We start from the raw sequence: 27,526 nt of genomic DNA on the forward strand, positions 1-27,526 counted from the left end.
TAAGAGGGTGAAAACTTTTGAATAGAATGAAGATGTGTTTACTTTTTTTTTTATTTTGCTTAAATATAATTTTTGTTTTTCATTTAGTACTGCCCTTCAAAAGCTACAGAAGATACTTACATGATACTTACATACTTACACTCAGTCCTCAGTGTGTAAAGATGAATCTCAAAATCATACAGTCATTGATGGAAAGGGTTCAAATAAACAAAAATTCTGAAAAAACAACGAAATTGTGGGACCTGAAGGATTTTTCTGAAGAACAGCGGGCGGTTTAACAGCCGTGGAACATCAGGTAACAACACAGTATTAAGAATCAAGTGTGTGTAAACTTTTGAACAGGGTTATTTTTTATAAATTCAGCTATTATTTTCTCTTGTGGACTATATGTAAACATCTTATTCAGGTTAGTACTAAATACAAAATAACATCCTATTTTGATAAAATAATTAACATTTTGCAGATTCTGCAAGGTGAACTGTTGACATCAACTGTAACTTATGTATTTTCTGTGCCATTCATTGCAATTAATCGATTTTGCAGCGCTAAAAAATACAAGTTTTTAGTTTTTAGAGCTTTTCTGTTTTTCACTTTTCCCAGAAACAAAAATGTGCACAGTAGAAAATCCACACGAACACCACATTAGCTCTGAAAGAGCAATATAAAAGCAGTTTATTATTAAACTGTGTGGGTGCGACCTACAGCAAATACACACAGAAAGATTAGAGCTGTGCAGTTTGACAGGACTGTCGTCAGTGCTGATGAGTGGACACCACAGCGACTGTGTGTGTGTGTGGAACAGAGGGGTGATAATGACTTGATGGTCTGTCCTTTACTTCCCATCCTCAGAGAATCCATGAAATGGATGTATAATTAGATACACAGTGTGAGGATGTGTCAGTCCACTGACTGTTGGCTCCCTTTAAACCATTAATTAGTGTGGATTTAACATGGGATTTGTGAGCATAGAGGGTCTGAAGTGCAATAACAAAACATAATGAGTTTTAGAAACATGTTCAAATGTAAAAACAACTGCCATATGTTGTAATAAACAAAAACCAATTTATTAATATCATAACACCTGTATAAAAGTGTTGACTCTTTCTTAGCAGATCATAGGAATTTACCAGGTAACATGCATACAGCCACCTATTAATACATTAATCAATTCATTTGTTTTAGAACCGATTCAGCTACTAAATATCTGAAGCATAACAGCGACTGTTCACTTTTTATTCAGCTTTGTTTTGTTTCCTTTTTTAAAATACTAATTATGTTGTTGTATCACTTTTTTAAAGAGTACAACATAAATTAATCAATTAATTATTATTTCTTCCTTTAGTTGGTCGGAAAGGTTTTGATTTCCATTTTTCAGTAAACAAATTAAATTACCAAATTAAAAATAAAACTAAATGGAAAAAGATTTCTGATAATGTCTCCTAAGGTTAATTTTTCCTAATTGAGTAAAAACATGTTTTGTTTTTCCACAGTAGATGTGTCATTATCTATTTTGTTACTACTCTAAAATCAATAACAAAATATCAATATCCAGAACACCAAGGGTCTATTAACAGCATAAAGAGATTTTAAATGTCTCTGAGCTTGTTAGTACTACCTGTCTATTCTGACCTTCAAATTATTTTACATTTTAATATAAGATTTTATCAAGTCTTACAAGTGTTTCAATCTAGTTAATGAAGATTAGATTCCCTGCTATTAATTTCCACGATCGTTATCTTTCTAAGATTGATTTCATTTTTAGAAAGGTCTGTATTAATGATGAAAGTGGAGTGGGCAGTCAGGGAATCCGTGTGTCACAAGAAAATAGTTACTGTGCACGACAAAGGTCAAAATAAATGAGGAAAAGTGTTGTGGGAAATAAATCGACAATCCCAGACATCCTATCCAGATGGATTACAGTTCTCTGAGGACTTCTGAGGAGTAATTACTTACTAAATAAAGCATTAAATAAAGCATTTTTTTTTTACAATTTGCTTTTCCACACCAACCAAAACAAAAGAATTTCTTAAAGACAAATGATTGATTCTCTAAGGAAAGAGCTATGATGTTTAATGTACCGAGTGGTGAATGCCATGCCCTCACATTTTATTTTACACTGTTGAACGCACCGCTAGTACTATATGTGGATGCTGAAATGCACTTAGACACTCTGCACCGCAATTGAAGCATAATGACTCCAATCTTGTATTGCTGCTAATAGAGATGTACACACTTAGGCTCTCACGGCCCCACAAGCTGTTAAAAGCATCCTTATGTTATTTTATTCTGACCTCTAACAGTGTAACATAGTAAGTACAGTATCTCTAAACAGTGCCAAGCTTTTATTTTAGGAACTGTTAAGATGAACTGTTGTATGTATGTTTTTTATTCTACCCCTCTTTTCAGCTTCTAAATTTCTAAATTCATTTGAAAATTCATTCAAATTATTTTTTCAGTTTAAATGGGTAAGGACCACATGAGCTGTCAAAAAAACAAACAAACAAAAAAAACCTGCGACTTTTACTTGATTGAAATTAGAGTTGTTGGTATAACAGTGCAATTGGTTTAATTCAGTGATGCTAAATAAGCTTTTTTTTATTTCAATAAAACCAGTTAATTAGGATGTTACCATTTTTAGGTTACCCTTTTTTCAGTGTTGATGAACTAAATTAAATTAAATGTTAAATTAAATCAACTGAATTACTGTCTTTCTGCTTTCTAAAAGCTGTTTGGGATTAATTGTGAATATTTTCTTTTGGCTTTAGTACAACGACAATATAAAACCTGTGTATGTTGGTTTTATATTACAATGTTTTTTTCCCACTTTCCCACTGTAAAAATCAGTCTTAATATATGAAAATACTGTATTTCCATTTTGGCCTTGAAGGTGATTATAGCATGAACAATTTTAAAAACCCAGGATTTAGGGCCTCATTCATGGGAATGCCTATGGGGTACTACACAGATCTAATTTTCAGGCCACTGTGTCACATTTATGATAGCCGTTTAATTTTTTTCCTTGCATCACTTGACAGATGATAGAGACCTGGGATGATCTTATTTGGGGCAGCGTGTGATCAGATCTTATAGTCTCACCTCTGCAAGTCTAGTTCCTCGGCTCATTTAAAGTGATTTAAAGGTCATATATTGTGCCTCCGAGGCCACTTTGGATTTGATTATCTCTGTGTAACTGTCACACATTGTTCGGATGTTGCACCTGAGTGATAATGCTTGGCTTGAGAATGTTTGGCTGTTGCCAATCTCCAAAAATGTGCAAAACATGCATTGTTTGCAGAATTACGCTGTAACTCAATGCATGGAAATCAATGCAGGTTCTCGGGTCATTTCAGCAACAGAAGAATCATTCAGCTTTACACTAGTTTTTCTAGACAGTTCTCTCTCTCTCTCTCTCTCTCTCTATATATATATATATATTAAAATGAACACCATTTTTTAAGGGTATTTTTATTATTATAGGTAGTCATAGTAACTTATATGAGTTGCAAAATGACTACAATTAGCATCTCAATTTCAGTTATTTTAGAGACAATGTAATAAGAAAAGATACACAAACTACACATTTAGATTACTTGAATTATCTAAACTAATGGACTATAGAAACAGGTCTGCACAGGTTTGCAACTATCTGATTTTAAACATATTCTAGTGTTTACGTTGACTTATCTGATCTATGCATGCCTGATTTTGTGTATTGTTGTGTCATGAGATATGTCAGATTGCAGTATGTGCTGCTTTCATACCATTGCCATTTACCGTTCTCTCTTTCAGGAATATAGCAAAGCAAGTTAAAGCGATAGTTCACCCAAAAATGAAAATTCTGTTATTAATTAATCACCCACGTCATTCCAAATCCGTAAGACCTTTGTTCACCTTCGGAACTCAAATTAAGATATTTTTGATGAAATCAAAGAGCTATCTGACCCTGCACGGACAACAACACATCTAAAATAGTCCATGTGACATCGGTAAATTAACTTTAATTTTATGACGCAATGACAATACTTTTTGTGCGCAATGAAAACAAAAATAATAAGTTTATTTCACTATTTCTTTTCTTCCATGTCAGTCTTCAATGCATGTTCACTAGAGTACCACAACAAATGTGTGTGGTGCTGCTGAAGCAGGAGCCAGCGTAATGACATGGAACCCAGATGCACTGCTCCTTGTTTGCATGCAGAGAAAGGTGATGATGTGTTCCAAAGGTGCATAAAGGTCTTACGGGTTTAGAACGACATGAGGGTGAGTAAATAATGACAGAATTTTCATTTTTGGGTGAACTAACCCTTTAATAAACCCTGCACCATTCCATAAAAAAAAAATAATAGCCAATGTTAAATTGCCAAATTTAGATTTCATGATGATTTCAGTACTGAGGTACAGCAGTAATGTATGAATGCATGTACAAAAGGACTATATACTTGCAAAAAAATATGTGCAGCTGTGTCTGTATGCACTTTATGCCTCTCTGAAATTCTGAAATGTTCTGAACATACCTGGCTACATGGTTAATGACAGGCGAGAAGTTGGTAGGTCCGTAGAGCTGGACGGACTTAAGACTCTGGTAATATGCTTCCATGACTCCTTCAATGCCATTGCAATATGGATTCTGAGGGTTCCCATTCTGAAGGAAATGTGAAATCAAATGTTAAATGTAAAAATGTAAAAGTTCACATTTTAGAGGCATGAATAGATGTTTACATTATTTAAAAAAAAAAAAAAAAAAAGAGTTGCCAGAGTGCTATGTGGTTGCTATGAAGTGTTCTGAATGATTTTTACTGTGTTGCTCTCTAGTTGTTGGGATATTTTGGGTGGGTGCCAAGACATTGGTATGTGGTTGTTATAATTTCTTATTTTTTAAGTGATTACTTTCTAGCTCAAGTCAAAAATACTCACCCTCTAGTCTCTATAATATTTTGGTCTCTAGTCTACCAAAGTCTAGAAATTTTATTTTATTTCATTATTATTATTTGCCAGTTTAATCATTCGCAAGTTTAACATTTGTAAACATTTTAAATGATGTCTACAGTGGCATGCGAAAGTTTGGGAACCCCTTGCAGAATCTGTCCTGAGTACGCTGAAATTATTAAAATAACCCCCTTCAAAAGTTTGGGAACTCTTGGTTCTTAATACTGTGTGTGGTTACCTGGATAATCTACGACTGTATTTTTGTTATGTGATGGTTGTTCATGAGTCCTGTGTTTGTTCTGAACAGTTAAACTGAGCACTGTTCCTCAGAAAAATCCTCCAGGTCCTGCAGATTCTTTGCTTTTCCAACATTTTTTGCATGTTTGAACCCTTTCCAGCAGTGACTTTATGATTGATGATTGATGATATGAGATCCTTCTTTTCACACTGAGGACAACTGAGCAACTCAAACACAATTATTAAAAAAGGTTCAAACATTCCTTAATGCCCCAGAAGGAAACATGACGCATTAAGAGCCGGGGGTGAAAACTTTTGAACAGGAAGGAGATGTCTTATTTTATTTGAAATATCTTTTTTTTAATATCTTTTTTTTTTCCTATTTAGTATTGCCCTTTGGAAGCAACAGAAGATACTTGCATGTTTCCTGGACGGCAAATTAAGTACAATTTACCTTGATTTTCAAATTCAAAAAGTTTTAATCCTCCGGCTCTTAATGTATCGTGTTTCCTTCTGGAACATCAGTCGTAACCCTCAGTTGTCCTCAGTGTGAAAAGATGGATCTCAAAACCATACAGTCACTGCTGGAAAGGGTTCACATATGCAAAAGATGCTGTAAAACTAAAGAATGTGCAAGACCTGAAGGATTTTTCTGAAGAACAGTGCTCAGTTTAACTGATCAGAACAAACCAGGGACTCATAAACAACCATCACAAAATAAAAAAAAGAACAGCTGTAGATCATCCAGGTAACCACACAAAGTATTAAGAACCAAGGGTTCCCGAACTTTTGAAGGGGTTTATTTTAATATTTCTATATTTCAGCTATTTTCTGTCTTGTGGATTATAAGTAAACATCTTTTTATGTAAAATGTCTTACTCAGGACAGTACCACATTAAAAATAGCATGAATTTTGTATGATCTCTCTTATTTTGTTAAAATTATTCACATTTTCACAGATTCTGCAAGGGGTTCCCAAACTTTCGCATGTCACTGGTTTTGCTGATTTCACAAAAACATTCACTTCACTCTAAAACACAAACATCAGGTAACATCCAGTTCTTCTGTCATTCCAGTTTGTTCCTTGCAATATGAAAACATGGAATAAAAAAGTGCAAGAGATGTTTTGGATGTGTAGGAATGTAGGAATCTGTCAAGTGCCTGTCTCTAAAAACCTGTTCTGAAACTGAAAGCCGTGTATTATGCTGTCTGGAGACAACACAAGTGAAGAGAACATTCAGAAACAGATATCAAAGACTTGCTTGCTCACAAACTGAAGCTATCTCTGCAGGACAGGTGTTTAAGAACTGCTTACCAAGGCAAACTCATGGGATATTCTCCCATCAGGAGGCAGTTTGGCTCCGAAGCCCAGTGCGGGGAACATCTTGTCGCTGTCATAGTCCTGTATGATCTCCCCCACGGCTTTGAGTGCCATGGCGTAGGCGTTGAGCTGATAGGGATTCATGTAATGGAGGGAAGTGGGCTGGGCTGGGTTGCCTGGGAACCGTGAGAAAGAAAATGTGTACTTCTAGTGCAACTAAACCATTTGACAGGAAAAGTATTCTAATTTAATTGTCAACCACGGTTAAAGTACATACTGTACATATTCAGGGCTACACTGTTGAATAGTATAACACATTATAATTCATGACACATTAAAAATGGTCTTGAATTATGAGGTATTTCAATGCATAATACTTACAGTTGAACTATTGATACTACTAATACAGTGTAACAATGTTTACAGTTATTTACAACTATTAAGATATACTAAAAATCATTATGAAACAATGGTTTGACGAATGCAATTTTCCCTCAATAAATTCTTAATTACTGCTTTTTGATAGTAGGGATTAAGGGATCGAGAAAATGGTAGTATACAGAAGTATATAAATATAAAATTGTAAGTTTCCCTCTTTTTGTGTACTCTGAGAGTCTGATATTATGAATGCAGAAGAAAAAAAAAATGAAAGCCAGTGATGTATAAAAATAGATTTGCCAGGATGGCCCTGTAATTCAGTTGGTTTTGCGGTATTCCCTTTGAAACTGCAAATGAATGTAAAAGGCAGGCCTCTCAGTATAATCACACAGATCAGAGCTCTTTATTGCATTAAACCTCACTCATTATGATAGAGGGCGGCTATTACTAGCCCTTTTTTATGCCTCATCTGCATACATTTCAATAATTCCATCAGCCTTCAGATGGAGACGGCACTCACCGTTAGAAGCTGTGAAATCAATCGCCACTGTGAAATTAATCTGAGTCCTGCACAACAAAGAGATACAGAAAAGTAATGGTTATTTCAGTCATACTTCAATCTTGTGAAGATTAGGATGCTCCTGGTGTAATAAAAGCACATTATTAAAAAGCGAACATGGTAATACAGACTCTTTTGGAGAGTATAAGAAAATGGATAAATTGAGATATCATTGTGCATCTTAAATGTAAAGTGAAAAGTTACCATAAAAATAACACAAAAATAATGTAAAAGTCATGTTCTGATGTACACGACATTTGTGTTTTCGCTTGTGTTGTATATATTTTGCGCTTTGAGTATTCTGTTGTTAGCTTAGCAACATGCTAACATTACACTAATGTGATACTGAGTTTCATGTGAGGAGTTCAATTTTACTGACCATTTAGAAATCGGTGTTCCAAATTACTTCTGAGGTTCCATATCGTTTAGGTTGGTACTTTATAAGTCTATTTAGACTGCAAGTTAGTTCACAAGAGTGTAAAACAGAGTGAATTTTACGAGGTCTAAAAGATATTAAGGCCTTTTCAGGATATTAAGGCCTCAGAAATGAACGGTTGTTGATCATGCATGTGTGTTTTTCTCTTATTTGTTCTTTTAATGTTGCAGGAAAATAGATGAGCAGGATACTGGGATGGGTGTGTGTTTGCTGGGACACTGAGCCAAGCTAACTAATGCCGTAAGTACAGATCTGTCTCCTCTCATTAGGCTACTCTCATTACCGCGCTTACAGCTGCAGTCACACACATACACACACACACATACATCCCCAAACCAGAAATACACTCTTAGAATGTGTGCAAGACTGTGTATGGTCTGATTTCCTGATAATTACATTCCAGCATGTCTACAACTAACCAAAAACGACAATTTATTTTCATAAACAACAACAAAAAATGGTCAAGTAAACATGAAGCACCCTTACTGGAACTAGCTTGGCTGTAGAAGCCGTAGTATGTTTCCAAGACCTTAACAAAATTAGAAATACATTTGATTTATTACAGAACCAAATTCCCACAGTTGAAAAAACACCCAATCAAATGTCTCTTGAGAAGAACTAGCTAACATTAGAAGGCATTTTAGGCACATTGTTAGCTTAATACAATGCTAACACCAAAACCCAGTTGGAATCAACTGTTGTGAACTCTGCATGAGGAGTGCTATTTGTGTGCTTCCTGGTCTTTAAAGCAATATAGTTCACACAAAAGAAGACATTATGAAGAATAAATACTATAATACGAAATACTATAATAGCCAAAACAACAATAATGGGGTCTAAAACAATAATAGGCACAATCAGTCACTCACGAGGGTGCATAATCGGTTAGGATGCTGCTTTCAATGGTTGCTGCTAATGTAGACATTGGAAAGTGATATCTTAGTGATTTCACAGATGAGAAGGAGCATGAGACAGCTGAGTAAAGATATCCTACCATTACTCACATTCAGTTGAGACTGAGCCAGTCATACCATCTGTTGGGATAATGGTTACAGCTCTCAGAAAACATGTTTGTGACACACCACACACCCAATGTGTCATAGGCAGGCATATTAATTGTTGCATAAAATTGTCATATTCATAAATTATGCATTTTTCATGGGATTTTGACTGGTTTGTTAAGTCAAAGTCAAAAAACAACATTCATATCAAGCCTCAAAAGGCTCCAAACTAGTACAAATCCAAATGTATATAACTGGGCATGACTTACAAATGCTGAGAAGAAAGTTTCACTACAATCTGCAGGTGTAATTCATAGGTTCATCTTTGTTTTTTTATGTGGAAATACACTAAGTATCACCCAGGAACTTTCGACTGAATAGATCTTTATCAACAGCCCTCGAGATCCACTTTCCTGCAGAGTTTAGTTCCAACTTTAATCAAACTCTGCCTGTAACGTTCTAGTGATCTTGAAGCCCTTGATTAGATTAGGGTTAGAGCTAAACTCTGCAGGAAAGTGGACCTTGTGAGAGGAATGTTGGCAGTGCAACTAAACTGAGCTTCAATTTTAGGCAAAAGATCCACCACCAAATAGGAACCCCAGCTAAAAACCAACTGCATAGCAATGTGCCAAGCTCTAGCTATTCAACTGCCTCTAGCATGCATAGCCTCTAATTCACTGAATATACTGTAAATATTACATTTCTTGTGTTAGACAAGAGAAAGTTTGTTTTATGTGTAATGTCTGAGGCTAGTTATCCAAGCCAGCTGAGGCTAGTCAACCAATACCATATATAATGAAGGGTTGACAGATGCAGAATTCTGAAATGCTGGACAAATGTGTACAGCTTGAAAAAAGATCATCCAGGCCACTGGTACAATTGCAGGCCAGAATCTTGATTGATTCTGGCAGGAACTGACAGCTAGTGAGGGCACTTGAGTAGAGGTGAACATGACAGTATTTCCAGAGGTTTCACACAAACTGAACAGCTACATTCTTGGTGCACTTGAGGGGACATCTAACAGTAGTCTGCTTGTGAAATGACTAGAACTTAAAGGAGAAGTTCACTTCCAGAACAAAAATTTACAGATAATTCACTCGCCCCCTTATCATCGAAGATGTTGGTGTCTTTCTTTCTTCAGTCGCAAAGAAATTATGTTTCTTGAGGAAAACATTTCAGGTTCTCCATATAGTGGACTTCTATGGTGCCCACGAGTTTGAACTTCCAAAATGTAGTTTAAATGCAGCTTCAAGGGGCTCTAAACAATCCCAGCCTAGGAAGAAGGGTCTTATCTAGCGAAACGATCGGTTATTTTCTAAAAAAAAAAAAGTACGATTTATATACTTTTTAACCTCAAATGCTCATCTTGTCTAGCTCTGTGATGCACATGTGAACTCTGTGTAATCTGGGTCAATACAGCTTCAAAATCATCCTACATCGCTGTTTTACCTTTTTCTTTTTTTGTAAAGGGTGTTTAACCCTCCTTGCAATGCTCACTTTGTAAACACTGGGTCGGTACTTCTGCAGCGATGTAGGATGATTTTGAAGTTGGAGGAGAAAACGAGACGGGAGTTGTTCAATATACCCTAACTGTCTTGACCCGGATTACACAGAGTTTGCATGCACAATGCAGAGCTAGACAAGACAAGCATTTAAGGGTAAAAAAAGTATATAAACCGTACATTTTTTTAGAAAATAACCGATTGTTTCGGGGTCATTTAGAACCCTTAGAAGCTGCATTTAAACTGTATTTTGGAAGTTCAAACTTGGGGGCACCATAGAACATTACTAAAATGTTTTCCTCAAGAAACATAATTTCTTTACGAATGTAGAAAGAAAAGCATAAACTTCTTGGATGACAAGTTTTTTCAGTAAATTATCGTTAAATTTTTGTTCTGTCAGTGAACAAGAAGCTGAGCAGAACTGGGGTCCAGGAAAGGCCTGATTTTTCATGTTATGGTGAATGATGTGAACAGACAGTTGCTGCATTGTTGTCCACAAAAGGTCTCCTGGGTTGACTTGTATGGTTTAACACACCTGTGGGTGACAAGTGTGGGCTGGAAAGAAAAGGAAGCCATTTTTTATGACTGAGCATGAGGTGATGAGTAGTCCTCAAGGTCTATGTGTCAGAGAGGGTGTAATGTTCTCAGGGAAAAAAAAAAACAACAGAAAATGTGTGATGAAATGTACACCTGCATGTGATCAGCAAAGCAGCAAGAAGAAAACACATGCTACTGGATGACAGTGCAGAGAGATTTCACGTAGCATCAGAAAAGTAAGAGCCCCAACACTGAGCCCTGTGGGATGCCAGCTCATTCCTGCTCTTGATCTAGATCTAGATTACTGCAGAGTTCAGATTCAACTCTAATCAAACACACCTGAAGATTTTGGGGTTCATTAAAATTACAGACAGGTGTGTTAAAGCAGGGTTCTGAGGAATAATAGATCTTACTGAGCAGGACTGAACAGCTCTGGTGTAGAGGGTAAATTACAAGAAGCCTGTGTGACAGGCTTTTAATGTTTGATTGATATGTATTCATTACTAGTTAAACAGTTATAGAATGAACAGTCTTGATCGCCGTTTAACGCATTCTCTTGGGACTCCTGACTAAGGATTGAGCCCCAAAGTTGCTCCAAAATCAAACATCAAAATCTACCAAAAAAACCTGGCAAAACAGTTCTGCAAATGTACTGTTTTCTCTCAAACAGACAGCAGGCTTACTTACACAGAACCTCATTTTTCTTTCTGCTATAACCCCCTGGGATTTCTTGTCCCAATTTGTTTCCCGAAGCGAGCTGAAAAACAATCTGTAGCTATGCGAGTGGTACCTGACTATAGCAAAATTCATGCCAGAGTGAAAAGACAAAAGAGAGAAAATCATTCATCAGAAAGTTAAAGGGGAAAAGATCATAGCCACACACTACATGTATTCCATCCAATAGGGGATGACAGTTTCATAACTAAGAGCTTTGTGGCAATGGCAACCTATTGTGGTACCTGCAATCTAAGTGCTTGTAATGGGGGCGGTTTCTGTGAAAGCAGGTGTGAAACTCAGCGTCTGAGAAAATGAGAGTTGGAAGATGAGGGCTGCCTCTGCCACAGATGGGACTCAGATGTTCAGAGAATATCCACAAGGATATCACGTTTCATTATTTAACAAAATCCCAAAGACACCTGCTTCTGGAATTGTGGGTACAGCAGAATGGTATTGTGTGAGTAAAAGGAAATGAAATAAATCTTATGGAGATCAGCCACTTCATATACTGCATTTTTAATCATGCAATTCAAAGCAGCTCACTCATTTCTACAATTCAGTACAGTTTTATATAAAAACTATTTTCTGTCACACACTGGATCCAATTTTTTTTTTTTTTTTTTTTTTTTTTTTTTTGTGGTAGAGCAAGAAAACATTGTCAGAGACATGAATTATGAATTACTGGCCTGACCATGCCAAGAAAAAAGCACACATTCTTATTGTTGAGCTCTGACAGAGATGGATTAAAGTTGACAAAAGCCATCATGCTGGGACAGCTTTCCATTGGTGTGATAGAATGATTAATAAAAGTTGAGTTTTTGTTCTTTTCCCATGGTTTCTAGAAAGCTGATGAGGTGCTCTGTATGCATGAGCCGGTGGCTGGAGAAATGTCTTGTGACATAAGCATGGGAGGCGACAGATGTTGTTGTCTGGAGGTGAGAGGACACTGTCCATATGGAGATGAGGGACTTCAGGGGAATGAAGCAATTTAGTCAATACTGCATTACTTTACTACAATATACATTCTACAAGCCACATATGCTGGATATGTCCACTTTTATGCATCATAATTCATTTCCTTTAATGAAAATTTTACCACCCTCTCTCTTATTAAACAGCTATTAAAAGCTTTTTTTGCTACTATACCTATAAGGCTTCTATAGGGTTTTTCACATTGACCGTACCCTACATTATCATTTTACATTCCACAAAATAAAGGTTTTAAAATGACGTGAGGGTGAGTAAATGATGACAGAATTAAATTTTTTGTGGTGAATGAACTGATACTCTAAATAAGAAACTAAATCTGCCAGCAGGTGTTGGAAATTGTCTTTATGAGTCATTCATTCATTCGATTCGTTCAAACGAGTCTCTTTATTAATGGGCCTTTGAATCATTGATTCACACGATTCGTTCAAAATGTGGATTCATTCAGAAATTAAAAAACGCTGTGTTGCTCGGAGACGTGCAACAATTCTGCTATGGCTTCAAAGGTATATTCTCTGCAAAGCTTAGCAAAAACACACAATATTGTGTTTAAAATATGTTATACAATATCAACATATTATTTGCTGAACTGTTGTATAAAATCACATTTAAGCTTGTGAAAGATCGGGACAAAATCGGCACTCGTGTCATATTGCTCTTGCTGCCCATGTGATATGTGATACATGAGACAAAATACAAACAAGGGCATTTTTTTGCACCGATATCTTGAATTTTAGGGCATAACTGCATTTATAGAGTTGTTTAACTGCATCATATTTGTCAACAGTCAACTATATGACATATAAGATGATGTACAGGTCTGGTGGCAGGGCCAGTGCATTATCTGCGTTAAAATATTTTATTGCATTATCTATTCCTAAATAATTAATTAACACGTTAAACTGACAGCCCTACTTGATAGTATAGTCAGCAATTTATAATAAAATTATTGTGAATGGGCAACGCTAGAGTCTTTGGTCTTCATTCACGTATATTCTGGTTAGGTTAGTCTTATTTTGTTGGAAGTGAGAGCTAATTAGCTGTTAAGCTAACAGATGGAACACTAATGCCAGTAACAGTGAATCTATTCTGCCAGTTGAATTCCCAATAGATCACAATAGATTAAAGCAAAATAAAGGCAGAGTTAACATGCAACAGCATAACATTGTTAATGAATCATGAAACTCTGGATCTTCTCCCTGTGATGTATAAAGACAGCTGTTAGTGCGGCTCAATCCGGGGTGCAAAATCCTCCACCAAACGCACAAACATGGCTGACAACAGCTGTCCTTTGAGATAACTCTACACACAAAGCTGTAATTTACGACTGCAGATGCTTGCAGAGTTCTTCTCCTTGAGGGCTCCCTAATACCAATTAACTGATTGGATTGTTCTTCATCACAATGGCTGTCTCTCCAGAGCGCTGTGCTCTTCATCTCCTGCAGCTAATGAGGTGCACTCCACACTAGTGTCAATCACTGCTCAGGGACGCCACAGAAAGACAGATGACAGAGAGATGGCGATGACAGAGATAAGAGGAGAAAAGAGTGAGAAGATAAGAGGAGAATCGCTAGCTGTTTATCACAGTAAAGCATTAAGTAATAGCAGGTCAAATAAGTGTCAGTTAATAGAAAGAGTTTGCAGGGAATATAATAATATAATATAATGTAATATAAAGCAAAGATTATGAAAAGTGGACAAACAATATATCTAGGGCAACTGGGAGAAAAGAGTGAGAAAACGGGAGAAATATTAAATATCCAGCGGTGCGATATTCCAGTAGTGTCATAACTCTAACTAATTCACTGTTTGTGTATATGCAATGTATACATAAAGATAGCGCCTACTTAACAGTTTGTTTAGACATTTTCAGAGATGTGAGCTCCAGCTGACTGTGGCCGTTCAACACTCATGTACCCGCCGAGAACGGCTTTTTTCAATCCTTTGGGAATTTGTGGAGATGGTGTTACACAAGGTATAATTCATTTTGGTTATATTAAATGGGCAATCTTTGGTCTTATTAATCTATTACTTGTTCCAGAGCAAATCGATTTGACTTTAGAGCAAAGTTAGGTTTCATATCTTTTTATTTTTATTTAATTAAATCCTGTACTAACTGGATTGCTGCTGGAGTGCTGCTTGTGTTGTGTTTGCTTGTGTTTATGTCCTATTGTACAAACTTATTATACTTGTATAATGGCTGTTGTTGTTCATTTATATGTTATTGTTCAATAAATAATATTTTATGTAACTAACAAGCTGTATTTGGTATTGAGTAAGGGTCCGTTAGTGATTATGATTTTATCTTCGGAGAAAGTTTCGATATTACAGCTTGTCTTCATGAGTGAGTTGCAAGGACTTTTATGGCTTGTGTCCACCGAGCGGTACGGTACGATTCGGGACAGAATACCCTGATCCAGCTTGCGTTCCCACCGCCAACAGTGCCCTTACTTGATAGGAAACATAGCAATCGATGATAATGCGCGACAATAGCGTTTCTCAATATGAAATAAAGCACAACTCAGCGGAAAATATCAGAAGGACTAGCTGAGGTAAGGCTGCTCTATGTGGGACACATAAGCATTGAGCGCCTGGTAATCCGCTGGAACTTACTCCAAAATCGCCATAGCAAATTTTCAAATAGGCGCTACCGTTATAAATAAATTGCAGATTTAAGTTTTAAACAACTACATTCTCACCAGTAAAACTCTGAAAACTACATTTCATGACACAATAACAGTAATATTTTGAAAATTATGGGCAGCACAAGTGTTTGGCCAAAGATGACCCAACATTGCATATTGAGAAACGGCTATTGTCTGTGTGAAAATATAAAATTATAAGATACACTGTTATATTTTTTGTGTGATGTAAATAAGCCCAACACGCATGAACAGCAGGGCGGAACAAGTGATGGAGACAATTTATCCCCATGTAGCACACAAGTAATAAGTAATAAGTAATAATTCTAGTAAACCAATCAATGTTCTGCAGTAAGTTTAGCTCCACCCTTTTGGTACCTTTTGCTGTGCTAGGTACCCCAACAGAAGGGTACCAAAAAAGTGGTATAGTAGGGTTTGCTATTTTGATACCATTCACAACTTCTGACAATGGAAACGGAAATAACTGAAATGACTAAAACAAACACATTATTATTACTTTAAACAGCCTTATAAGATCCAACTATAGGGACGCAACCGACAAATGCATTGACTAGCGCTGTCATGGGAAATACCCTTAACTGTTAAAAGAAAAAAGAGAAAGATATGGCTTTCCTCAGTGAACATTCAGGCAGTCCTTCTCTCATAATAGAGTGATACAATGAGCTTCAAAGAAGTGACTCAACATTCCTTTGTTACTAGTTCTAAAGTGGTGTTTTTAAAATTAATACTGGAGGCTTGGTCTCAGCTGTTAAACTGTCAAACTGAGATTTTAATCCATGGCAGAAGAAAGTAGTTCCGCACAAAAGAGGGTTCTTAAAGACACTCACACTGTGTGATATGGCTGTATATCAGCACGCTGTGATTCCCTATGGCTGACAGCTTTCACCTTTTATGTCCGGTTTGTACTTTGGTATTGATGTTCCCATAGCGTCAATGGCATGATGCAGCATCAAAGTTCTACTTTGAAAGGGAATGTCTCAGGTTACATATATAATCTGCTTCCCTGAGAATGTCATTATATTCCGCCAATCATATTGGCGTGTAAATACACACACTTTAGTCAACGCTATTACGCAGCTTCTTGTTCCCTTCTCAGTAAACTAGCATATGTAAAATTATTTTAAAACTATAACTTTTGTACCTAAATACAACTTCTCTAACTATCTTTAAATTCTGGTCTTGAGCAAGTATCTACCAACTTTTGCTCCAAACCGTTAAGCGTGCTCACAGTTAGTTGGAGCATTTTGCTGTGGGCTACAGCACAAACACTGTCATGCAGAATTACACTAACAGTGTTTCATACTGCAACAGCCAACAGGTGCAGAAAAGCTTTTATCATGGCAGAGGAAAAATGTGCATAAATAGGGAAACTGTGGCTGCCATTACGTAATGGGAGAGAGTTCTCGACAAAATCCATTTACAGCCCTACACAACTTTCCACTTTAGCCATTCACACAGTGACATGCACCAAAAAAACAGCTGCCATTACTGCCAAGAAACATTGCTTTGGAATCGTCGCCTGAAAAATAACAAAAAAACTAGTGCACTCATTGTTTGTGCATTTGCATGTTATTTACTGTAAATGCTTAAAAGAATAGTTCAGTCAAAAATGACAATTCTGCTATTGTTTATTATTGCATGTTTTTTGTATTATTGCAAATTTTTGTAGAATCTACAAACAGCTGTGACCATGACTGCTTTTTTACTTGCATTTTTTACTTGATGACATAGAAATAGAAATGACAAAAACACATAAAACGAACATGAATACAAAAAGTACAATCACAAGAACTTGATGCATATGCTTTACACTAGATTTTCCTTTTCTTTTATAAGGTTTTGCTAGGTAAGACCCTTATTCCTTGGTTGGGATCGTGTAGAGCCCTTTGAAGCTGCAGTGAAATTGCAATTTGGATCTTCAAACTTTTGATCCTCAATGAAATCCACTATATGGAGAAAAATCCTGGAATGTTTTCCTCTTAATACACTTAATATCCAAAACCAAAAATCCAAAATCCAAAACCACATTGTGTTTGCTTACTACATATAGAAAACCAACATTCGACCAGTTTACAGTATTGAAATGAGATGGAGGTACAGTAAGTGAATGATGACACATTTTGCCTTGTTGGATGAACAATCGCTTTAAAGCATCATCTATTAGCTAATGGGTTATTCATTCTATAATTTCTACTTCCCATTTGAATGATATCAATAAATGATGAGCTGGACATTCCAGTACTGTTACAGGAAGTGTGAGAGACACATGCAGACTGTACCCTCCAGGAGTGGACAAATTCAGCTCAAGCGCACTGACCTTTCACCACAACATCTCAGACTAAAAGGAAGGAGTAGCCATTAAAATAGACGCCTGGCGGTGTGGTGTCAGAGCAGAGGTGACCGCAGCCTCCCTCTTGCCAGCATAATGAAAAGCGTCGCTCAATGTGGGTGTGCAATCTGCCATGCATGGATGCACCCTGCCTACCCCTCGCATTTAATCGCACACACATAGCAAACACCTGTGCTAAGATTAGCAACGCAGCCTCATCTATCATCTGCCATGAATGGACTTGATCACTCATGGTGCCCGGCTTGTTTGTATGAAGTCTGTCATCTGTACTGCCAGTGTAATTACCCAGAAGCACTCAAAATGGACTTCAAGAACCTGTCGAGACCTGCTGTTGAGGATGCAGCCTAGGTTCGGGGTGGTTTGGGATCACAGCCAAATACAGCTGTGTTGTCACCACTGGTAATGTGAGAATTTAAATGCACCAAGTCACTTTGCTTTCCACAGGCATGTGTTGTCTGTTGGGGTTTCCACTTCAGAAGCTGATTGTAAAGAAAGCAAAGTGCTTGCAAATGAACAAAACATCACTTACCCGCCTTTGATGTAATCCAGGAAGGTGACTTCAGTATCAACAAGAAACGATAGCAGTGTCACCTGGAAATATGAAGCCAAAAATCCCATGAGGATTCTGTGTGCTGTTATGTCACTAGATCAACGATTCACAGAATCTTCTAAGTAAAACTGATTCTGATTTAAGTAAAGAAAAACTGCCCCAGGCATACACGACAAAACGGCACCAAAAAACCTTCTTTGAAAATGTAGCTTGTCAAGCTACAAGCTAGCCAAAAGTACAGTACGTATACTAAATTTATTCTACATCTGGAATGACAATTGGATTATATTATGCTATAAACGTAGGTGTAATTGTTATAAATGCCAGGTCAACAGTTTTACTGGCTATTGCCATCCTTGACATGAGTCGAGATTATCTATAGTCAGTACAACGCATATTCTTTTATGAGACCAAACAGATTTGAATTTTATCTTGTGTTACATTTTAAAAGAGAAGTTCACTTCTAGAACAAAAATTTACAGATAATGTACTCAGCCCACTGTCATCCAAGATGTTCATGCCTTTCTTTCTTCAGTTGTAAAGAAATTGTTTTTTTAAAGAAAAAATTTCAGTAACCATCTCTAGTGGACTACAATGGTGCCCACGAGTTTGAACATCCAAAATGCAGTTCAAATGCAGCTTCATAAGGGTCTTATCTAGTGAAACGATCGGTCATTTTCAAAGAAAAATAAAAAAAAATTTACATACTTTCTAACCTCAAATGCTCGTCTTGTATAGCTCTGTGATGCGCATGCAAACTCTGCGTAATCCGGGTCAATACAGTTAGGGTATGTTGAAAAACTCCCATGTCATTTTCTCCTCCAACTTTAAAATCGTCCTACAGAAGTACCGACACAGTATTTACAAACTGAACAAGCAAAGAAGGTCAAATGCCCTACGAAAAAAAGTAAAACAGAAATGTGGGATGAATTTGAAGTTGGAGGAGAAAATGAAATGGGAGTTTTTCGACCTAGACTAAAAAACCTAGCATGGACATGGCAGAGCTAGACAAGACAAGCATTTGAGGTTAATAAGTATATACTTTTTTTTTTTTTTTTTTTAGAAAATGACCAATCGTTTTGCTAGATAAGACCCTTTTTCCTCAGCTGGGATCGCTTAGAGCCCTTTGAAGCTGGATTGAAAATGCATTTTGGACGTTCAAACTTGCGGGCACCACTGAAGTCCCAGGAGATATCTCCTGAAAAGGTTTCCTCAAAAAACATTTTTTCTTTACAACTGAAGAAAGAAAGGCATGAACATCTTGGATGACAAGGGGGTGCGTATATTATCTGTAAATTTTTGCTCTTGATGTGAACTTCTCCTTTAAGTAAGCATTATGACCTGGACTAAGATGAATTGAGAATACAAATTTGTCAGCATAGATGGCAAAAAAAATGTTTGACAGTGTATCTTAAAACCTCATGTGGCCTGTAAATTGTATAAATAAATGGCAAATTTAGACTGCAAAGGTGCCATAGAAATGCTTCTGAAGTGGCTGTTTAGAGTTGGCTTGAAAATGCTGTTCAGAATTGGTATGAATCCATTTACAATTGTATACCTTAATGCTAGGGACTTAGGAGGGTCTAAGCAAATTTTATTACAATTTAGTTTAAACTGATATACATATACATTTCAGTTTAAACAATTATTTTTACTGTATTGTTGTGCATAGACATGATCAGCTAGTAAAGCATTCATTATCATCTCATGGTTATGCTCATGTGTCATTTTTGTCCTTTTCATGTGTTTTTTAACCTTGCCACTTTAAACTTTCAAGAGATTTTAAGGTCACCACTGAAAAATAAATTTCTGTGACTGTTATTTAAAATGTATTACTGACTGTTATTTATCTTCAGTAAGCATGGGAATTTTTTGGTCACACTTTGTTTTCAAGGAGCACTCCATCATTTTCCAACTCCCCTAGAGCTAAACAGTTGAGTTTTACCGTTTTTTTTTTGGAGGGGCCCTTAATGGACAGGACAGTAGAGAGATGACAGAGGAAAGTACTGGGCAGAGAGAGGGGAGCGGGATTGGCAAAGGACCTCGAGACGGGAATCGAACTTGGGTCGCCGCAAGCACATTTGCGCTACGTGTCGGCGCACTAACCACGAGGGTATCGGCGCTGACCGAGCTTTACTGTTTTTGAATTCATTTAGCCGATCACCGGGTCTGGCGGTAGCACTTTTAGTATAGCTTAGCATAGATCATTGAATCTGATTAGACCGTTAGCATCTTGCTCAAAAATGACCAGAGTTTCTATATTTTTCCTATTTAAAACTTGACTTTTCTGTAGTTACATAGTGCACTAAGTGTACTAACTACACTCTCATTCCAGCGTAATAATCAAGGAACTTGATTATTTAACTTAATAATTCAAGCTGCTGTACCATGGGTGCAGTAGGCGCAATGAAATTAAGCAGCGCCTAAAAAATAGGCTAACTTCCGTCAACATAACCAACATGACCACCTGCTTGCACAGGAAGACTATTTTCAGACGCTGCGTAATATCATTGCGCCTGCTGCACCCATGGTACGGCAGCAAAGTTCCTGGATTATTACGCCGGAATGAGAGTATAGTTTCCATCAGTCTTAGTACACTATGTAACTATAGAAGTTCAAGTTTTAAATAGGAAAAATGTCAAAACTCTTTGGTCATTTTTGAGCGAGATGCTAACGGTCTAATCAGATTCAATGATCTATGCTAAGCTATGCTAAAAGTGCTACCGCCAGACCCGGAGATAAGCTGAATGGATTCGAAAACGGCAAAACTCAACTGTTTAACTCTAGGGGAGTTGGAAAATGAGCCTATTTTCAAAAAAAGTGGAATGTTCCTTTAAGGTCCAATTCTCGCTATTAACAAACCATTAACTATGGCTTTTGGCTCAATAAACTCCTAATTTGCTTGCTGCTTATTAATAGTTAGTAAGGGAGTTGTTAAGTTCAGGTACTGAGTAGGATTAAAGATGTAGAATATGGTCATGCAGAATAGGTGCTTTATATAGCTAATATGTTAATACTAGACATGCTAATAAGTAACTAGTTAATAGTAAGAATTGTTCCCTATACTAAAGTGTTACCATTTTTTTTTTACTTATATTAGTTAGGCTAGTATTATTGTTTGCTGTGGTATCAAAATCTGTAAAACCTTAAGGCCATCTAAAATTTCCACATTGTAACAACCTTATTTCCAGCAAAAACAACTATATTGTGATATATTGTTTTCATTAATTAGAGATTTTGGTCCTGTCATGGACCCTTAGTAACCATGTTACTTTTAGTTCCTCTCCAACACTACAGCAAACATAACCAACAAAAACAAAATCACACACTAGGAAGAATGTAGCATGAAAAATGTTTGCTTACGGTTCCAGAGTTGAGATATTTTTTCTTCTTGCCTTTCTTCTTGGGGTTTATGACCTGTGCAGAGAAAATGAGTGATTATAATCATCTATGGGATAATGGAATTTGTATGAGACTGAATGAACGCTACATAAATGAGATGCATGCACTGCATGACATTACACAACACCCCTTCTACACTAGAATTAAATTTAAGCTATGTAGAAATTGCCTTTTTTAATGTGTTGACATTTGCCTCAAAATATCATTTTCTTTCCTTATAGCCTCTTTCAAAACTGTGTAAAAACAGCTGTTAGAAATTGCATTTTAAAATGAGTTATTAATGTAATTTTACTGTGACATTTAACCAGCATTTTAAACATGAACTAAACAAACAACTGTAAAATGTCTATGAATTTGTCATTTTTAATAGTAAATCATCCAGTTACATTTTTAGTTTTGAATTAATAAACTGATCATGGATCCTTTCACTTTGTTTTTAAGTTGCACTCAGTTCTCCATACCACTACACCGTCTTAGCAGTGGAAAAACCTTGTTATCTTATCGTATTAGTAGAATCATTACGGGAAATTGGAACCAGAATTGTTAAATTCATTGCTCCATTTAAATCCCTACTGATACATAAATGAGTGTCCCCATGAGCGTATTTGTGCATGCAAGAAAAGAAGAAAGGAGAAAAAAAGAGAAAGAAATATGTTGGAAAAAGAGAGGTTAGAAAAACATGTTTGATAATTATAAGAATAAACACAACGAAAGGCTGTTATTACAGTGATGATTTTTCACATATGGAAAAGCGTGAGCCACATATATAAAAATACAAAATAAGATCTATTTTCCTCCCACTCACTAATGCTGAATGAGTTATGAACAAATGCAAAGCCTGGAGGATGGGATCATCTGCCAACATCTCTAGATCTGTGACTCTAAATCTGCATATTGTTGAGTGTTTCTCTTAAACGACAGTGTGAAATTACTCACTTTAATTGAGAAAACACAAGGTTTTCAGTTTTTATATCAACCTTCATCAAAAGTTGTTTAATATTCTCAAAGAAAAAAGTGAAAAAATCTCTGTTATTACTTTACTTAATTATTACTTAGTTATTACTTAAACAATAGCTATATTTATAAGTAATATAAATTATGAACTTTCCTGTTCATTTTAGGTAAAAAGGGTCATATGAAAATATACTGTAACTTACCGAACTCAAAATTTCACAGTCAAATACATAAACGATGTTTTATTAACAAGGTTCGAGAGGAGCACGTCAGATACCTAGCCTAATTACCACAAGAGGAGTTCACTCAAGTTAATCAACACTACAATTTAAGTACAGCTGAACTTGCCTCTATCCGTTTGATGGTTTATCAGCATCCCACCCCAACCCTATCTCCTCACTCCTCACACGAGTTCTCACTACACCTAGGGGGGTTCTCTGGGTTCGGGCCATTCCCGAGCTCGGAGCCCTTCCCCGGACAGCACGCCAAATATGCATTACTATACTCCGGCTAATTATATGTAAGCGTGAACTCGTGAAATAAATGAATGAATATATGAATAAAATAAGCTGCAAAAACTTTTTTCACTTTGTGACTTTCATTCATTCATTCATTCATTCATTCATTCATTCATTTCATTTCATTCCATTTCCCAAATCATAATTTCAGTCCGATCTTAACCATTTAATTTGTACATTACTACTTGGATTGTTTTGTGTTCGTCTTTTATAATGTGTTATTGAAAGATGGGAGAAATTATAAAAACTAAATATGAGTAAGTGGAGACATCTACACTGCAAAAACCAATTTGTTAAGTCAACTTAGAATAATTTGTTAACTGGCTGCCTTAAAATTTTAGGTTCAGTCAACTCAAAAAAGGTTTATTCAACTTGAAATGTTAAATTATACTGTGACAATTTAGATATTTGAGTTGATTCAACTTAAAATTTTAAGGCAGCTGGGTTACTTACCCATCTGTTAAGTTTAACAAACACAAATATCTAAGTTTTTACTTAGTATAACTTAACATTTCAAGTTGACAACTTTTTTGAGTTGACTAAACTTAAAATTTTAAGGCAGCAGGGTAACAAATTATTTTAAGTTGACTCAACAAATTGTTTTTTGTTTTTTACAGTGTAGACATTAAATATAAAGCATCAAAAACAGCTAATATAAGTATATACTGTGTATCTATGACAAAATGTATTTATCCATTTACATTCTGAAACACTGCTAAAAAATCTTGCTCTGAATAACAACACAAACTTGAAATATTTTCTTAATTGCGCTTTTTGTGCCAAAAGAAAAAGAAAACAAAAAATGGTGGAAAATGGCCATGACAAGCTCCCTGACTAGCATTACAAGTGCTCTAGACATGGCCTGTCATATGCAGGCCAACTGAACATCTACATAAGTGGACAAATATGTCAATTGTCACAATCAATTGTGTTGATAAATGTCAAAATCAATTGTGTTGAATAACTCACATATACTTGTATACTGAGATCTGTTGTTTGTGTGTTTTTGTTGAAGTTTTTAAAAGTTCTTTTCTGGCACCCACTCACTGAGAACACTAATGTGTGGAAATTAGTACAGCATTTGTAATTTACTTTACAGGTTTTCTGGGAGTTAATGATTTTCTCACTTATTAAGTAAAAAATACTGACTGTAATATATACTTTAAGCTTCATTATATTTGTTATACTGTGAACACTTTTTCTAAAAAAAAGTACCATCTGTAAATTAATAAATATAGATGAATAAAATAAATAAAATAAGATTACCTCATACACGTTAAATTGTGACTGGCCTCTTGACAGTTCTCTATAGCTTGTGCTGAATTCTCCAATGAAGTCATGACTGTTTAAACACACACACACATATACACACATTTGTCAACAAGTAGAACATTACATTTGTTCCATAATAAGCGTATTTGATCCTGATAAATGTTCTTCTGATGTTTCAACAGTACTCAGCCTTTTAGCTTGCTATGAAATAAAACAATTAATTATCTTAGATCAAAGCACCCTCTAAATCCCTTAAAATCACTATGATCATTTATGTAAATTAATGTGATGGACTGATGATGATTTTTTGTTTTTTTGGGGGGGGGGGGTCCAAATACACACAAACATGCTTAGACATAATACATTTATAATATATACAATACATATAAAAAACAGAATATTCTGAAAAAGTTAATTTTAAGTTTGTAACTTATTTCAAAAACTGAAACTTTCAAATATTCTAGATTCATTACATGTAAAGTAAAACATTTCTATAGTTTTTTTGTTTTAATTTTGATGATTAGAGTGTATAGTGCATGAAAGTCAAAAATCCAGTATCTCAAAATATTAGAATATTTCCTAAGATCAATCAAAAAAAGGATTTGCAAAACAGAAAAGTTCAGGTTCTTTAAAGTATGTTCATTTATGCACTTAATACTTGGTTGGCAGCACAAATTACAGCATCAGTTAAGTGTGGCACGGAAGCGATCAGCCTGTGGCACTGCTGAGGCACTATTGAACCTTCAGCTCATCTGTACATTGTTGGATTGACTGTTTCTCATCTTTCTCTTGAAAATATCCCATAGAATCCATATGGGGTTCAGGTCAGGCATGTTGACTGGCCAGTCAAGCACAGTAATATCATAGTCAGCAAACCACTAGGTGGTTTTGGCACTGTGGGCAGGTGCTAAGATCCTGCTGGAAAAAGAAATCAGCATCTCCATAAAGCATAAACACAGTAGACCAACACCAGCAGACGTCACAGCACCCCAAATCATCACTGACTTCAGAAAGTTCACACTGGACTTCAAGCAGCTTGGATGGCCTCTCCAGTCTTCCTCCAGACTCTGGGATCATGATTTAAACACGAAATGTAAAATTTCCTTTATCTAAAAAGAGGACTTTGGACCACTGAGCAACAGTCCAGTTCATTTTCTCCTAGCCCAGGTAAGATGCTTCTGACATTGTTTCTGTTTCAGAAGTGGCTTGGTAGCCCTTTTCCTGAAGATGTCCGAGCATGGCTCTTGAAGACTGACTTAAGCTTCAGTCCCATCTTTGTGAAGCTCTCCCAATGGTTTGAACTGGCTTTACTTTACAGTATTCTCAAGCTTGCTGTCATCCTAGTTGCTTGTGCACTTTCCCTATCCAATTTCTTCCTTCCAGTCAACTTTACATTTAACATGCTTTGATGCAGCACTCTGTAAACAGCCACCCCTTTCAGTAATGAACTTCTGAGACTTACCCTCTTTGTGGAGGGTGTCACTGATTGTCTCCTGTACCATTGCCAAGTAAGCCGTCTTCCCTATTGTTGTGGTTTTAAAGAACAAGAGTAGTTATACTGTAGGGATGGACATTTAAACTCAAATGTAAATATTCTAATATTTTGAGATACTCCAATTTTTGACTTTCATGAGCTGTAAGCTGTAATTAAAACAAAAAACCTTTTGAAATGTTTTACATGTAATTAATCTAGAATATATGAAAGTTTCAGTTTTTAAAAAAAAAAGTTACAAACAAAACATGAACTTTTTCACGATATTCTAATTTTTTGAGATGCACCTGTACATTATAGTATAATACATTTCAACCAAAAAGCGCTGAAACATACTCATGTTGCCTTATGAATTGAGTTTTGAAATAAATAATTAAATGAATAAATAATTCATATTAGATAAATAACAGTAAATTACTGAACTTTTCTGAAATTTGTTTTTTGACTGTTTTCAGGTCACAAATACCAATATACTCCAATTAAAAAGTACTTAAAATGCTGTACAATTTGAGCATAAGAGCATTTAATGCTCATTTACTCTGTTCCTGTCAGAAGACTTTAGCTATCAGTACAAATTAATGGATGTGTCAGGTGAATATATTAAGCTTAATGTGACTGTTTACAGTTCATTACCTGCCGTCCCGGTCCCAGTCATACACTTCTACCTTGATCGTTCTGTTACAGAGAGAGATACAGAATTGTACATTGTGCCTTTTTGTGATTTCTTCAAAAACAAATTTTAATACAGCTCCAGGCAGTATTACACACCTTGTATGTTATGTATGTTGAGAGAGAATGATGAGCCTAGTGTGTCTATGGGATTTATTTATTTATTGTCTTTTTCTTTGTTGTCTGGTAGATCAAACTGTAATTCTGATCACTAATGAAAAGTATCAGCACACCTCTCCGTAACAAGCCACACAATTTAATGTATCATTGATGTGTTTTTGTATTACGGTATCATGTATTATTTATGTACTGTATAATTAATTCCATAGCACAAACACTGCATGTATTGAACAACAATAATAGTCATGCATGCATTCTAATGAACAGTTCTAAAGTAATATAGTTTATTAACCTAAAGCTGTGTTCATGTCATGTTGGAATTACCATATTCATGAGATGACAACGCTGAGATACTACAGAGCTTTTCATGTCATTGGACTTTGAAATGATTTGTTTCCATGGTAATTATCATCACACCAAAAAAGAATATGTGTACGGCTTTACTGTTGATGACAGAAAAATACTTAAAATGCTGCACTAATTAACCTCTTTATTCTTTTTGCAAGCCTTGAAGAAGAAAGAAAAAACATCAGGTGTCATGGGGTATAACAAAATCACAGGAATTTGCTTCAGATGCTTAAGTGGAAAGTTGAAACTTTCATAAAAGTCTCCTCACAATGTTTGTTTTGTAATTATAATAACTATTACAATTAGAGTCAATTTGATAATTCCAATATGACGCAAATCGCGGAGGCTGTTTATGGTTGACATTCTCAAAGTACTGATTTGGCATGTAATATGGAATTCAAATTAGAGTCATTACTAGAGTCATTAGAGTCAGAACTACCCTTTTCATGACTGGAAACTACAATCTCTCTAAAATCAGTTTACTCTTCCTTCCATGGCACTTTCTTTTCAGGAAGGCAAATGAAAAATATTTCACATACTAGAGGGCCGGATTAGTGCGTTTTGACAGAAAATAATTACAGCTCCTG

General features: G+C 35.9%; 1 protein-coding gene across 1 annotated transcript in view; it reads right to left on the reverse strand.

Moving 5' to 3' along the window:
- The window catches only part of LOC127163786 (copine-8), a 120,738-nt gene that overhangs the window by 6,870 nt on the left and 86,342 nt on the right, over positions 1-27,526 (reverse strand). Inside the window, exons 10-16 of the mRNA XM_051107171.1 lie at positions 26,436-26,477; positions 24,305-24,380; positions 21,528-21,581; positions 18,144-18,205; positions 7,383-7,429; positions 6,479-6,660; positions 4,515-4,642 (exon numbers count right to left, since the gene is read on the reverse strand). Of these exons, the coding sequence (XP_050963128.1) occupies positions 4,515-4,642; positions 6,479-6,660; positions 7,383-7,429; positions 18,144-18,205; positions 21,528-21,581; positions 24,305-24,380; positions 26,436-26,477 (591 nt within the window). The remainder of the gene's footprint in view (positions 1-4,514; positions 4,643-6,478; positions 6,661-7,382; positions 7,430-18,143; positions 18,206-21,527; positions 21,582-24,304; positions 24,381-26,435; positions 26,478-27,526) is intronic.

The sequence above is a fragment of the Labeo rohita genome, chromosome 4 (genome assembly GCF_022985175.1).
Source record: "Labeo rohita strain BAU-BD-2019 chromosome 4, IGBB_LRoh.1.0, whole genome shotgun sequence".
Lineage (NCBI taxonomy): Eukaryota > Metazoa > Chordata > Actinopteri > Cypriniformes > Cyprinidae > Labeo > Labeo rohita.